At 39.9% G+C, this 15,135-nt stretch overlaps 1 protein-coding gene across 11 annotated transcripts in view; it reads left to right on the top strand.

Moving 5' to 3' along the window:
* The window catches only part of POC1B (POC1 centriolar protein B), a 138,231-nt gene that overhangs the window by 16,457 nt on the left and 106,639 nt on the right, over positions 1-15,135 (top strand). For 10 of the 11 annotated variants that reach the window (XR_012493899.1, XR_012493897.1, XR_012493898.1 and 7 more), the window contains exons 3-4: positions 5,253-5,424; positions 9,773-9,952. Coding sequence is in view for 8 of the 11 variants with exons in the window: in XM_019742145.2 (XP_019597704.1) it covers positions 5,253-5,424; positions 9,773-9,952 (352 nt within the window). In the remaining 3 variants the exon portion in view is untranslated. The remainder of the gene's footprint in view (positions 1-5,252; positions 5,425-9,772; positions 9,953-15,135) is intronic. The other variant, XM_074325304.1, reaches the window with a different exon arrangement.

The following is a 15,135-nucleotide window of genomic DNA, read 5'->3' on the forward strand; positions in this document are numbered from 1 at the left end:
TTTACTTTGACGGATAGTTGGGTGTCCAGGTTTGGTCTATTTTGAATAGTACCACCACAAACATTATTGTATATCTTCTGCTAAACATACAGAAGAATTACTGTCAGGTGTATACCTAGGAGTTGAATTGCTGAATCAAATGGTAAGCATTCAGCATTAGTAGATATTTCAAAAACAATTTTCCAAAGTAGTTGTAACCACCAGTATTTTATGAGAGTTCCAGTTGTCCACATTCTCACCAAGATTTGGTATTATTTATCTTTTGCATTAAACCCATTCTGATGAGTGTGTAGTGATAACCTCATTGTGGTTTTAATTTGCACTTTCTTGGTGACAAACGGAATTGAGGACCTTTTCTTGCTTATTGGCCATGTGGTTATCCTCTTTAATGAAGTACCTGTTTTCCTGCCTTTTCTAATTGATTTGTAGGATTCTTTCTAGATTCTTTGTTATATGTTGGATGTATATGTTGTAAATACCTTCTTTTTTAAAAAATTATTATTATTATTGGTGAACAGTGTGTTTTTCCAGGACCCATCAGCTCTAAGTCAAGTCGTTGTTTTCAATCTAGTTGTGGAGGGTGCAGCTCACTGTCCCATGTGGGAATCGAACCGGTGACCTTGTTGTTATGAGTACTGCGTTCCAACCACTCAGCCAACCGGCAACCCCTGTAAATATCTTCTTTCATTCTGTAGCTTGCCATTTCACTTACTTAGTGGTATCTTCAGTGAACAAAATTTCTTAATTTAGTGTAGTATAAATTATTATTTTTTCTTTAGTAATTTTAGTGATTTAGTAATTATCATGTCCTGTTTAAGTAAATTTTGCCTACGCCAATGGCCATGAAGATACTGTCCTACGTTCCCGTCTAAAAGTTTATTGTTTTACCTATGATATTTAGATCTACAATCCATATGGAATTATTTTTGTGTAGAGCAGAAAATGTAGGAGTTAAGATACATTTTTTTCTTTATGAATATCCAGTTGACCCAATGTCATTTTCTGAAAGTATCATCTTTTTCTCATTGTCAGAGACGCAGTTTTCTTAAATCAGTTCATGAGATCCTCCTGCTCAAAATCTTTCAATGTTTTTTTTCCTCATTGCACTTAGAATAAATACACACCAGTCACCATGGCTCCTTGCCTGGCATCTGCTCACTTCTTGGCTTCCATCTCACTGTTCTTTTCTTTCCTCCATTGCAGACACTTGGGCCTCCTTACATTCTTTGGTCTTCCAAGTGAGTTATTGTCTCAGGCCCTCGCATGAGGGGTTCCTTCTGCCCAGAGAGCTCTTTCTCCACTTCTTAGCCTGGATCATTCCTCATTTCACTCAAATGTCTGCTCAGATGTCCTTTCCTCTGAAAGGACTACTAATCACCCCATATGAAATTAAGAATGAATAATGTATAAAAATCCTCTGAACATGTATAATTTTTTTCAATTACAATTGGCACTCAATATTTTATATTAGTTTCAGGTGTACAGCCTAGTGGTTAGACATTTATATCATTTATGAAGTGATCCCCTGATAAGTCTAGTACTCACCTGGCACCGTACATAATTATTACAGTATTGACTGTCTTCTTTGTGCTGTACTTTACATCCCCGTGACGATTTTGTAACTACCAACTTGTACTTCTTAATGCCTTCACCTTTTCACCCAGCCCCCAATCCTCCCATCTGGCAACCGTCAGTTTGTTCTCTGTCTCTGAGTCTGTTTCTGTTTTGTTTGTTCATTTATTTTGTTCTTTAATTCCACGTATAAGTGAAATCACAGGATATTTGTCTTCCTCTGTCTGACTTATTTCACTTAGCATAATATCCTTAGGTCCATCCATGTTGTTGCAAATGATAAGATTTCATTTCTTTTTATGGCCGAGCAGTATTTATATATATATATATATATATATATATATATATATATATATATATATATATGTGTGTGTGTGTATACATCTATCTATCTATCTATCTATCTATCTATCTATCTATCTATCTACCACCTCTTTATCCAATTGTCTATTGATAGGCGTTGAGGTTGCTTCCATATCTTGGCTATTGTAAATAATGCTGCAATGAACATAGGGGTGCATGTATCTTTTCAAATTAGTGTTTTGGATTTCTTTAGATAAATAACTAGAAGTGGAATTGTTAGGTCATAAGGTAGTTCTATTTTTAATTTTTTGAGGAACTGCCGAACTTTTTTCCATAGTGGCTGCACCAATTTGCAATCCCACCAACAGTGTTCAAGGGATCCCTTTTCTCCACATCCTCCCCAGCTCTTATTTGTTGATTTTTGCATTTTTCTAATGATTAGTGTTGTTGAGCATCTTTTCATATGTCTGTTGTCCATTTGTATGTCCTCTTTGGAGAAACATCTACTCAGGTCCTCTGCCCATTTTTTAATTGGATTGTTTGTTTTTCTGGTGTTACATTGTATGAGTTCTTTGTAAATTTTGGATATTAATCCCTTATCAGATATATCATTGGCACATATCTTCTCCCATTCAGTAGGTTTTCTTTTCATTTTATTGATGGTTCCCATTGCTTTGCAAAACTTTTTAGTTTGATGTAGTCCCATTTGTTTATTTTTTCTTTTGTTTTCCTTGCCCAAGAAGATATATCAGAAAAAAATATTAGTAAGAGCAATGTCCGAGAGTTGACTCCCTATGTTTTCTAGGAGTTTTATGGTTTAGGTCTTACATTTAGGTCTTTAATCCATTTTGAGTTTATTCTTGTATATGGTGTAAGAAGGTGGTCCAGTTTCATTTTTTTGCATGTATCTGTCCAGTTTTTCCAACAACATTTATTGAGTAGATTGTCTTTACCCCATTGAAAACATTTTCAACATTTATTGAATAGACTATCTTTACCCCATTGCTTTCTTTGTCACAGATTAATTGATTATGTAGCTATGGATTTATTTCTGGGCTCTCTATTCTGTTCCATTGATTTATGTGTCTCTTTTTTATGCCAGTACCATGCTGTTTTGATTACTATAGCCTGATAGCATAGTTTAATAGCAGGTAACATGACATTTCCAATTTTATTCTTCTTAAGATTCCTTTGGCTATTCAGTGTCTTTTGTGGTTCCATATAAATTTTAGGATTATTTGTTCTAGTTCTGTGAAGAATGCCATGGTGTTTTGATAGGGATTGCATTGGACCTGTAGATTGCTTTGGGTAGTATGCTCATTTTGATGGTGTTAATTCTTTCAATCCATGAGCACGGTATGTGCTTCCATTTATTTTATTTTTATCTTCTAAAGTTTCTTTCTTCAATGTCTTATCATTTTCTGAGTACAGGTCTTTTACCTTTTTTCTTAAATTTATTCCTAGGTATTTATTTATTTTTGATGTAGTTATAAATGGGACTGTTTTCTTAATTTCTCTTTCTGATAGTTTGTTATTGCTGTATAAAAATGTGACCAATTTCTGAATATTGATTTTTATATCCTGCTCTTTTTCTGAATTAATTTATTAGTTCTAATAGTTTTTTGGTGGAGTCTTTAGGTTTCTCTCTATGTAGTATCTGTGTCATCTGAAAATAATGAAAGTTTTATTTTTCCTGTTCCAATTGGATACCTTTTATTTCTTTTCTTTGTCTGATTATTGTGGCTAAGACTTCGTGAACATGTATGATATTATTAATGAACTTTCTCCCCTACAATACTGTGACTCCCTGAGGTAAAGAACTGTGTCCTATTTTCTCTTGTAGATCTTATTTGCAGCATAATGCATTAGAACTCAAATAGGGCCCTGTGTATAAAGCATATGATAATTCATTGTTTTCCCTATTTTGTCTACATTAGCCCCAGGTAATTCAGACCCTAATATAAACATTTAATAATTTGATGAGCATCAACTTATTGGTGAAACATCAACTTTTTGTACTTTTTTTTAAGCGTGTAGTATATACTATTATAATTTGAAACTTATAAATGCATGTTAAGTGTTTTACATGGAAACAATGCATAGACTAAGTAAGCCTAAATCAATTTTACCTGTGACTATGGAACTTAGAAGGTTTTCAGTGACTTTATATATCTTGTCTAACAGTAACACTAATTGTATCAAAAGTTTATAAAGTTGCATTTTTTTCTAAGCACTCTATAATCTAGACAGTGATTTTCATTGATCTGGTTCCTATTATTGGGGCTCTTTGGGGTACTACATGTATATGTACAATTTGGCTTGGGGGCAAGAGTTAGACCTAGCTTTCGTTTGTTTATTTGTTCATTCTTTGTCCAACGCATTTATTTCCACTATTGATTGAATTTGTTTTCCTTTTCTTAAAGACTTAAGATAATGCCTGAGACACATAATTCTTTTATTAATCGTAGGATGTCATAAACTAGCAGAGCAGAAAGAGACTTTTAAGATCATCTTGTCTAGCTGTTAGGTTGGTGCAAAAGTAATTGTGGTTTAAAAGGTTAAAAATTGCAAAAACCACAATTACTTTTGTACCAATCTAATATAAAAAACATTACTGGGTCAGTTGACAAAATTGGAATACAGTAGGTAGATTAAAATATTGTCAATGATAAATTTCCTGAAATTGATAACTGTGCTATGGGTATATAAGGAAATATCCTTATTCTTAGAAAAATACACTGAAACATTTAGGAATCAAGGTGCCATGGTGAAACATACGTATTTATTTACTCCCAAATGGTTCAGGAAGAAATTCTCTGTGTGTGTATATACTTGTAAAGAGAGCGCGCGAGAGAACACGAGTGGGTGCAAGAGCAAATTATAAACCAAATAGGACAAAATATGAATAACAGGTGGATCTGGTAATGGGTATATTAATGTTCTTTGTGCTATTCTTGTAACTTTTTTATAAATGTGAAATGATTTCCACCAAAACAATTTTTTAAAAAATCATCTGCCCTCTCAGGAATACTATTTAGTCCTCAGGACACAGGTGAAGTACCTGTCCCTAGTCACCCTGAGATAGAAGTGCTTCCCAGCCCTGTGTACTCTCTGTCACACTGTGCTGCTTTCTTCTAGTAAATAGTCACAGAGCGCTAACCAAATACAGGGGCCGGTAATGCTGCTGCGTGGTTACATGGACACAGCCAAGCATGCATATTCATGATGCAGCTTTGGGTTTCTTTTAAAACTATTTTTGCCATTAGCTGGTCAGCCTGACAACTTCCACCCCTCTGTTACCCGGACATCTTGTTATTAGATATGCTGCCAACATGATACGTTGTGACAAACAGTGGTTTTGTTCTGTCTCTTGATAGCTACAGCTTCTTGGGATACGTTTCTCATGCTATGGAATTTCAAGCCACAAGCCAGAGCTTTCCGATACGTGGGTCACAAGGATGTGGTCACCAGTGTGCAGTTTTCTCCACTGGGAAACTTACTGGCATCGGCTTCACGAGACAGAACCGTCCGACTCTGGATTCCTGATAAGTAAGAGGAACAAAGAAACACCTGATACACTCTGGCTTTAGAAATGTGAAAGGATACTGGAGCCCGGCTGCTCCTAATGCACTTCTGGGGGAGGCGAACCCCCCCATTACCTACACTTCGTCTGAGTCACACATGAGGTGGCAAGTCAAACTGTTTGAAAGCACTTTTCCCTCATCTTTCACTCATCATCATGTCTTCTATGTGAAAAGAGAATATTTCTAATCATGGAAACATGCTTAATGTGTATTGTTATCAATCCCTTTGTAAATCTGATGTAAGCTTCAGATTGTCTCCCCAGAGAGATACACATTGGCAGTATAACCAAAAATGTTACAGTTTATTAACCACCTAAAGCCCATTCATGGATCTTTAGGGCCTTGGGATCCCTAGTAAAAACTGCTGTGCCAAACAATGTCATTCATTATTGGGCTCCAGAGTTTTCTTGTTAAAGAAAATTTCTGACAGAAATATGAATCATTACATTTGTTGGAAGGTCCTATCCCATTATAACAAATCTCTCTATAAGAGGTTTTCCAAACCCTAGCTGATAGCCAATCTATTTTAAGCCATTAATGAGCCATGAATTTTTAAAACGTTTTAAAATTCTTAATTATGTAAATTTTCAAACAAACTTTAAAAGGAATGAATAGCACAAAAACTCCTCCTCCTCATACCCATCAACCAGATTTGGCAGTAACCATTATTCTCTCAGTCTTGTTTCACCTCTTTCCCGTCCCCTACCCTTTGTTTGCTGGAGTATTTATAGAACAAAATGCATACATCATATCATCATTTCCCCCTGCAAATATTTTACAGAATAAGAGTTTGGGCATTTCCTGTGAGTGTTGTGGCAGGATTTGATTTGTGGTATGTGACTGAACAGGCTCGGGCTCTCCCAAGTGTAGGAAAGTTCATGGGCATCTCCCTGCCAGTGGGCCATTTTCTTTTTTCCTGCCACCACCCAAGGGAAACTCTGTGCTGAGAAATCTGAATATTATCCTGATGATACCAAAAACTGTTGAAGAGAAGTGACATGTTATAATGCGACTGTGGATGGCAATATAGAGGGGAATTGTAAGGGAGAGAGACTGGTTTGGGGTCTAAAAGGGAATGTGTTTTCTAAAATCCTTAATTTTGGGAATTTAGGACCAGCACAACACAGCCTCAGTCGCCCATTACTAATTCAAAGACATCTCAGTGAACAAACTATACAAGGGTACCTGAGCACACTGAATTATTAGTTGTACTGCCTAATCTTAAGTACAAAATTAAGTGTGTGTAGATCTGTCTAGTTCTTCTTTGTAAATCATATCCCAGGGGCCAGGTCAAGAGGGGATATGGCAATGAAACGAAACTGATGTATCAGTTGTCTATGACTGTGACAATCTTCAAACCATAACAGCTTAATACAATAACTATCACTTCTCACAATTTTGTGGGTTGTCTGGACGATTCTTCTGCCCCATTTGGTGTTGGCTATTACTTCTGTGGCTTCATGAAGCTGGCAGCAGGGCTGGTGGGCCCCATACCTTGCCCACACCCTAGGCCCTTGGCACCAGCTCCTGACTGGGGTAACTTGATCCTCCATATGCCCAGCAGGATGGGACCCCCTTGCACCATGGCAGACTGGTTCTTGGGCAGCAAAAGCAGAACATGCTGGACCTTTTAAGGGCCAGGCCTGAGACGTGCCACATTCTGTTGGTCAAAATGGTTCACAACACCAGCCCAGATTCAAAGGGAAGAGAAATCGGCCCCCCTGTGGGGAGGAGTGGCAGGTGTGTACAGGGATGAGACGAATTGCAGACAGCCAGACTTGTAGACAAACAGCCCAGCTGGTGACTGAAGGCTAAGAAAGAATAAGAGGCGCACGTGTAGAAGCACGTCTGGCCCGGAGTTGGTCATGGTAGACAGTCGAGACTATTTGGGCAGAAAGCACAGGTACGTAGGTGGGAGCAATGCATGTCGTTAAGGCACAGTGAGCATCTAGACACCAGCTGAGCAAGAGCACAGCAAACGCATCACTCCTGTCTGGGTTTTGTACACGCTTCCTGTTGAGACCGGATCCAGTGGTTAGACGAGCCAGCAGCTGAGAGGAGGGCCTTTCAGAGAGAAAGCAAACGAGAGCTGCTGGTGTGTGCAACCTGCAGCTAAGGATCGTGGCATATTGGGGGATGGGGCGTGTCTCGGCTTCCTGGTCATAGCACCTGCCGAGGCTGGTCTTTGTTTCCTCCAGGCCTTATCTTGAATTTAGACCAAACTACTCTGACTTTTATACATAGAACTTGCCCTTGAAACCTCACTGAACTGGTCCCTGAATTCTCCCTCCTAATTTTTTTTTACTGATGTTATTCCAGGTGTAATATCATGTATCAGGTGATAGAGATTTATGACTGTCACCTCTGTTTTCTGTAGGCCACCGGGAGTGTAGGCAGGAGGGATCTAAGAGCCTTAAGTATCACCTCTTCCCAGTGGAATTCAACGAAATATATTGAGCTTTTTATATGCCTGACATTATGCTAGATGCTGGCCTTATAGAGATGAATAAATCATCATTCCTGTCCTCAAAAACTTTACTGCTTAATGGGAGAGAAACACATCTATTAAAAAAAATAAAGTACTGCATAATGCAATAAGCAAAATAGATGTAGCAGGTGGGGAGCAATTAAGCCTGTCTGGGTTAGTCCAGGAGGTCGGGGACCGGGGGAAGTAGCTCCGGGTAGAAAGCGGTAAGTACACAGACTGAGGTGTGTCTGAAGCACTGTGACTGTTGTCAAAGTACAAAGTCCAGTGCGGTGGCACAAACCTCATCAAAGAGCTGGGATGTTGTACCTTTTAGAACGCAGCCAGTGACCCGTTTACGCTGGGATCTGCACGCTTGGGGTTACACTTTTAGCAAGGAATTAAGCACAGTGTGTAGGTGACTGGAGGGGGGTAAAAGATTAGAGCAGGGAGAGCAGCGAAGGCTTTTGCAATAATCAAGGTAAGGCTATGTAGGGTATATTTACCTTAATGAAAGCACGACGGGGTAGAAAGAAGAGGAGGGATTCAGAAGATACTATATTCCCCCTGAAAATAAGACTTAGCCGGACCATCAGCTCTAATGCATCTTTTGGAGCAAAAATTAATATAAGACCCAGTCTTAATATAATGTAAGACCAGGTCTAATATAATACCCAGTCTTGTGTAATATAAGACCTGGTCTTATTTTAATATAATATCATAATATAATTAATATACTATAATTAATATAATAAATACCGGGTCTTATATAAGACTGGGTCTTATATTAATAAGACTGGGTCCAGATAGGTCTTATTTCCAGGGAAACACGGTATTTAGGCAGTGGTAGTGATATCCCTATCACTGAATACATAGATGCGTTGACCTACTGGGTGTGGGAAAAGAGACAGTAGGAGGAGCTGAGTGTAATTTCCCAGTCTTCTGTAAGTTCACTTGCCTGATCTTTTTCAAGCAGTTGTGGCGATTTTTCTCATAAGGTACCACCTGTGTAAATACAACCTTTTAAATGGAAAAATTGCTAAGTCTGTATGTAGTATAAAATGAAAGTACCTTGGGAACTTGGTAAGGTTGACACAAAGTGCTATTTCTCAAATGTCACCTTTAACTCCAGAGCTATCTACCAGCCTGCCCCTAACTATTTGAACATTTTTGTTTTCTTCTGCTTCTCCTTAAATGCCACATATTATTTTCTCCATCTGTTTTTCTATTCTCTTTTCCTCACCCTATTCAAGAAAAAAATATGCATCTGAATTTCAGGGTGTTGAGAACTGAAGTACTCTATTATTGTCATTTATCCTTTGTTTTGCTTGTGAGTATAAGATTGGTCCTAGGGGTGAGCAAAGCCTTAGATACACCCTAGGGGTCCCAGTTCTCATCACTGGTGGGTGGAAACTGAAAAGTCAGTTCACCTAGGGACATCCTGTATAGTGACCCCAGTTTGAACATATTGCTTTGGAGCTATTCATTTAATTAGCCTTAGCTTTTCTAGGTTGCAGTTTCTATTTTGCTCTTTCTAGAGAAACAATAGGAACTTAAAATGCATGGCAGAGATTTGTTCAAAATATTATTTCCCTAGCTTCTAATTAAAACAAAAACAGCAAATGCATTTCATGGTGAGGACCGCCAGAGTCTTTCTTATTAAGCATCAGTTGTGGCTTTAATAAAACCAGCTTTAAGCCGTATTGATGAAGAGTGTAGCACAACACAGCCTTCTCACACTTTTGTTAGTTTTACAAGAGTCCAGCTAGTTTATACGTTTCAAAGTGTGTATACCGATGAGATGTTGATTAGAATTAAATGTGATCAATATTAAACTGTTTATTTCCAGGAGAGGGAAATCCTCTGAATTTAAAGCTCATACAGCTCCAGTTCGAAGTGTGGACTTTTCAGCTGATGGCCAGTTTCTAGCTACAGCTTCTGAAGACAAATCCATCAAAGTATGGAACATGTATCGCCAGCGCTTCTTCTACTCCTTGTACCGACATACACACTGGGTACGCTGTGCCAAGTAAGTGCACAAAGTTTCATGATAAGATTTCCACATTTTCCCTGCCATAGTCATGTTTGCACCCCAACTCCCAGGAAAGGAGGTTGAGGGCAAATTTGTTCTTTTCTTTTTGCTTTTCTTTCTCCCTCTCGCCCACCCTTCCTTCCTTCCATCTTCCCTTCCTTCCTTCTTTCCTTCCATTTGTTCATCCATTCATTCAGTAAATATTTATTGTGTGCCAGGGACACAACACTGATGGGAATAATGGTAAACAAAACAGTCAAAAACCCCCGCTGTCGTGAAGCTTACATTCTAGAGAAGGGAGACTAGACAAATAGGAAAATGGACATGCCAGGTCAGATGGTAGTAAGTGTTAGGGGAAAAAACAGAGCTGGGCGCTGCAATTTTAAAAAGGGTGTTCAGCAATTGCCTCACAAAGAGAGTGGCCTTTGAGCAGAAACCTATAGGAAGGGAGGGGGTGAGGCTTGAGGCTATTTGGGAAAGGACTGTCCTGGATAGAGGAAAGAAGCGCGAAAGCCCCGAGGTTGGAGCCTGGTGGCTGACTGAGGACAGGCAAGGAGGCTGGTGGGAGCAGAGTGGGGAGAGGGTGGGAGAGGTCCAGGTGGAGGCCGGGGCCAGGTCACCCTAAGATGAGATGCCTTGGGAGCTTGCTCATCTCTCTGACTTCCATTTAATGGGATCACTCGGACTGCTCTGTGAATAAGAGACTGTCACCAGTCAGGGCTGAGACAGGGCAGTGGTGTTAGGAGGCTGTTGCAGTAATTCACATCCTGGCTTGGACCCTCCTGGGCCCTGGCACTGGAGATTTTGAGAAGTGGCTGGATTCTAGATATAGTAATTTGAAGTTACAACCAGCAGTACTTGCTGTCACGTGGCATGTGACAGAAAGAAAGGAACCAAGAATGATGCCATAATCTTGGCAACACTCTGTTGGGACAGTGCTATTGTAGGAGTTACTGTCAGCTGACAGCCACGGAGCAGAGCATTTTCCACTCCTAAGATTCATGAGTGAAGTACTTCCAGTGTATATCTCGTTTCCCCATCAGAACTACCTGGGAGGGAAGGCCTAGTGTTTTATTTTTCCCCACTTTGCAGATTAGGAGACTGAGTTTCAGAGTTAAAGTTAAACTCATCTAATTGAAAGTGACAGAAACTCAAAGAAATACCTTTTCTCTTCTCAAGGTGGTTCATTGTCTGATGTGTTTGACAAGCTTGGAGTAGGAAGCGGGAAGACTAGAACCAGGGACTCTAGGGCTCTCAGGTCTCTCTCTCGGCCTCTCACGCGCAGGCTCCATTCTCTCAAACACCCTGCTGCTGAGGTCGCTGCCAGCTCTGGGCTGAAGTCCTCACAGCTGTGTGAGTAGCCAAGAGAAGCTTCTCCCGGCTCCAGTTGGAGAAGTACCAGGAGGTGACTGTCAGCTCAGGCCTGTGCCCGTATCTGTGCTAGGCAGTGAGACAGCGTGGGTGTCTCTGTTCAGCCGGGCGTCTGACAAGACCAGTTACCCTGGCTTGGGCGGAGGGCTCATACCAACCGTCCGTCCTGGTGCTGGACAGAGGGGACAGGTCTCACAAGAAAGGGCCCAGTACGGACAACCCTACAGCCATTCGGCTTTGTGCCCCCTGTATGAAACATGCTGGGTGACCCCAGCTGGAATGTGGTGGAATATGGTGGAAGAGGATGATGAGCCCAGCTGTCTCCCCTTATAGTCCACACTCGGAACCCTCAGTATGCTCTCCATGGGACATTATTGCTCAGGAGATGTTGATTATCTCCTATGGTAATGAGTTATGAAGAATCTATGATAATGAGTCGATGAAGAATGAAAAAGACAAACAGAAGGTCATACTTTTAGTCAATAGTTTTTTTCTTTTAAAGGTCTCAGCTACTTTTGGCTCTGGCCATCTCAGTAGTATTTCTATATACTCATATGCCATATAGCTGCGTGGTTAAGAATGTGGACCTGGGACCTAAACATATAGGTGAAAATCCCAGCCTCACCACTTACCAGCTGTGTGACCTTTGGGAAAGTTACCTAAGTTTCTAGTGCCTCTGTTCCCTTACCTGTAAAATTAGGATGATGATAATAGTTACCTGCCACATAGGTTGTCATACTATTTAAATAAACAAATATACATATAGCACATATGCACGTAGTAATCACCAGATCATAATATAAATCACCAGTCATAATATAAACGATTATAATCTCCAAAGAGATTTCACAAAGGTGAAATGCAAATGTGGCCATGCTGTTCGTCAGCTTAAAAGCACTCAGCGACTCCTCGCCCCGGTATGTCTGCTCTCCCTTCCTGTTATAGCCTCATCTTTTGTCCCTTTAACCCTTCACCTTGTTGCGGCTACATAAGGTCCCCAAGCATGTGAGGCTCTGTTACGATCCGTGCCTTTCCACATGCTACCTCGCATGCCTGGAATGCCCCCCCACCCCACCCCGATTTCACGCTCCCTTCGCAATGCTGCTGTGCACGTCTTCCTCCAAGAAACGTTCCAGACTCCCGCAGACCTAGCTTCTTATGATTCTTTAGGCTACCACCTTATCCCGTTTATGAGGTCTGTCATATTAGACTTTGAATTACAGACATTTTACTCATGGTGTATGCTCTTGCAGGCATTGTTCTAAATTCAGTAGATACCACAGAAATCAAAACCGACAAAATTCCTACTCCCGTGGAGCTCCTTCTACAAAGAGAGACAGATAATGAATATATTAGTGATACTTGCTCTGCAGAAAAATACTGTAAGGTCACAAGGTAGAGAGTGGCGGAGTTGGGGGTGCTCTTACATACAGCAGTCAGGGAAGGCGGCTCTTCTAAGGGACATTGACTGAAGTGAGGAAGCTAGTAAGGCGGGCATCGGGAAGAGTGTTCGAGAGGGAGTCAGCTACAGTGTGAGAAGCACTGTAGAGTGTTAGTTATAGAGTGGGGAAGGCTCAGAGGAGTTGTACAAAAATGTGAGTTGAATGAGTCAATGAAAGGTTGACCTCTAATGTACAAGTAGCTTTGGTAGGAGTTTCCATGGGCATCTGCAGGCAAGAGTCGTTTTTGTGGACTTTTCATATCAAACTCAGGAGTACTCAGGAGTATATGCATCTTATTTCCATGGGGCTTCACTACTTTCTTTTTCTGTGTTGGTCTACTTCTGTTCAGATTGATAATTTTTATACTCAGCACACCTGGTCTTAATGGAATGGCTTTATCTTGCTGGTGCCTTGTGGTCCTGAGTTGTGTGTTGTTGTTTTTTGGTTTGTTTTTAATTAGTTGTTTTCTGTTTCGAGGGAGTGATTCATATGAAATTCTGCAGAGGCCTCTCTGGAGGAATGTTCTTAGATAAATAATTTTGTTGAATTTAGTGAATAAAGATTTCATCTTCTTGGCAACTTTCCATACATGTACTCTACAACATGCCTAGGGATTCTACTCACACATTTATTATAATCTTTTTTTCTCGGCTCATCTTACTGCAGTTAGAGACCAAGAGAGTTGAGAGGGCCCAACCGACCACTCAGGCCCAGCCTCGGAGTGTTGTGTGTAACTTCCTGTGAACACTCAGCCTTAATGGGGTCATTTTAGTCCACAACTTTCTTCCAAAAATCTGAAGGACCAGAATTCTTGTTTCTATTCTTCACCCAGAGGTGAGAATGCTCAGAAGGAACCAATAAATTTAGGAGAGTCTGAAACATAAACCATATGCCAGTTTACTTATTTACAATGACAACATGAGCTTTCAAAGAAACTAGAATATTTGTGTGCCTCATTCAGGGTCTTCTTCTTTTGCCAACAAAGTCACAATGAGGTTTCAATGGCCCCTGGAACTAAAGCAAGAGAGTTTGTTGAAAGAAAAAAAATTGATGGATAGTTTTCTCAGGTTAGGATAGTGAGATGGGCCTATCTCTGTCACATGTACATATCTGCAAAGGAAACTGCATGATCCGTTCTGCTGGTCAGGTACTCTCTCCCTTGGGCCAGACAGGAGACACACTGACTGCTCTTACTCTTACCTCTTGGAGTTGCTGGACACCTCATCTCTGCTGATAGTTTTTCAGGGAGTGCAGTATTGTTGATTAGTTTCAGCAGAGAGACAGCATAGGGTAGTTAAAACCGTGGGCTCACTAGCATGTGATCCTGGGAATGTGACATAGCCTCTTTGGGCCTTAGTCTGCTCCTCTGTAAAATGGGTACAAAGGCGTACCTTCCTCATAGAGTCATCATGGAAATTAAACAAATTAATGAATATCAATAATATCAGCTATAAACTACCCTCACATTCCAATTTTTTCTACTAGGGATTATACTGGAGTCACCTTTAGGTTGTATCCAAAAATCATTTAACATAATTACATAGTATTTGAGGTTGCTACTTCATACTGGTAGCTACTATCCTCCATTGAATGCATTTTATGTATTTAAATATCAGAGGTTGACTTTATTTCCAAGTACTTGAGTCTGAAAATCTCTGCCTTTTAATTGGAGTGCTTAGTTAAATTTATGTAACTAGTACTACTTTAGGTTGTCTACTATTTTACTCTTTGTTTTCTACTTGTCCTATTTGTTTATTTTTCCTCCTTTTCTTTTGGATTAATTTTTTTTAAGTTTATTGGGGTGACAATTGTTAGTAAAGTTACATAGGTTTCAGGTATACATTTCTATATTACATCATCTATATATCACATTATATGTTCACCAGCCAGAGTCAGTTCTCCTTCCATCGCCATATATTTGACCCCTTTTACTCTCATCTACCACCCGCCTACCCCCTTACCCTCTGGTAACCACTAAACTGTTGTCTGCATCTATGAGTTTTTGTTTCTTCATTTGTTTATCTTGTTCCTTTGTTGTTTTCAGTTTTATATACCACATATCAGTGAAATCATGGTTCTCTACTTTTTCTGTCTGACTTAATTCTCTTAGCATAATAATCTCAAGCTCCATCCATGTTTCGCAAATGGCATTATTTCATCTTTTCTTACGGCAGACTAGTATTTCATTGTGTATATATACCACATCTTCTTTATCCAATCATCTATTGAAAGACACTTTGGTCGTTTCCATGTCTTGTCCACCGTAAATAAAGCTTCAAAGCACATCGGAGCACATACATCTTTACAGGTAAATTTTTTCAGATTTTTTGGATAGATACCCAGGAGAGGGTTTGCTGGGTCATATGG

The sequence above is a fragment of the Rhinolophus sinicus genome, linkage group LG02, assembly GCF_036562045.2.
Source record: "Rhinolophus sinicus isolate RSC01 linkage group LG02, ASM3656204v1, whole genome shotgun sequence".
Taxonomy (NCBI): Eukaryota; Metazoa; Chordata; class Mammalia; order Chiroptera; family Rhinolophidae; genus Rhinolophus; species Rhinolophus sinicus.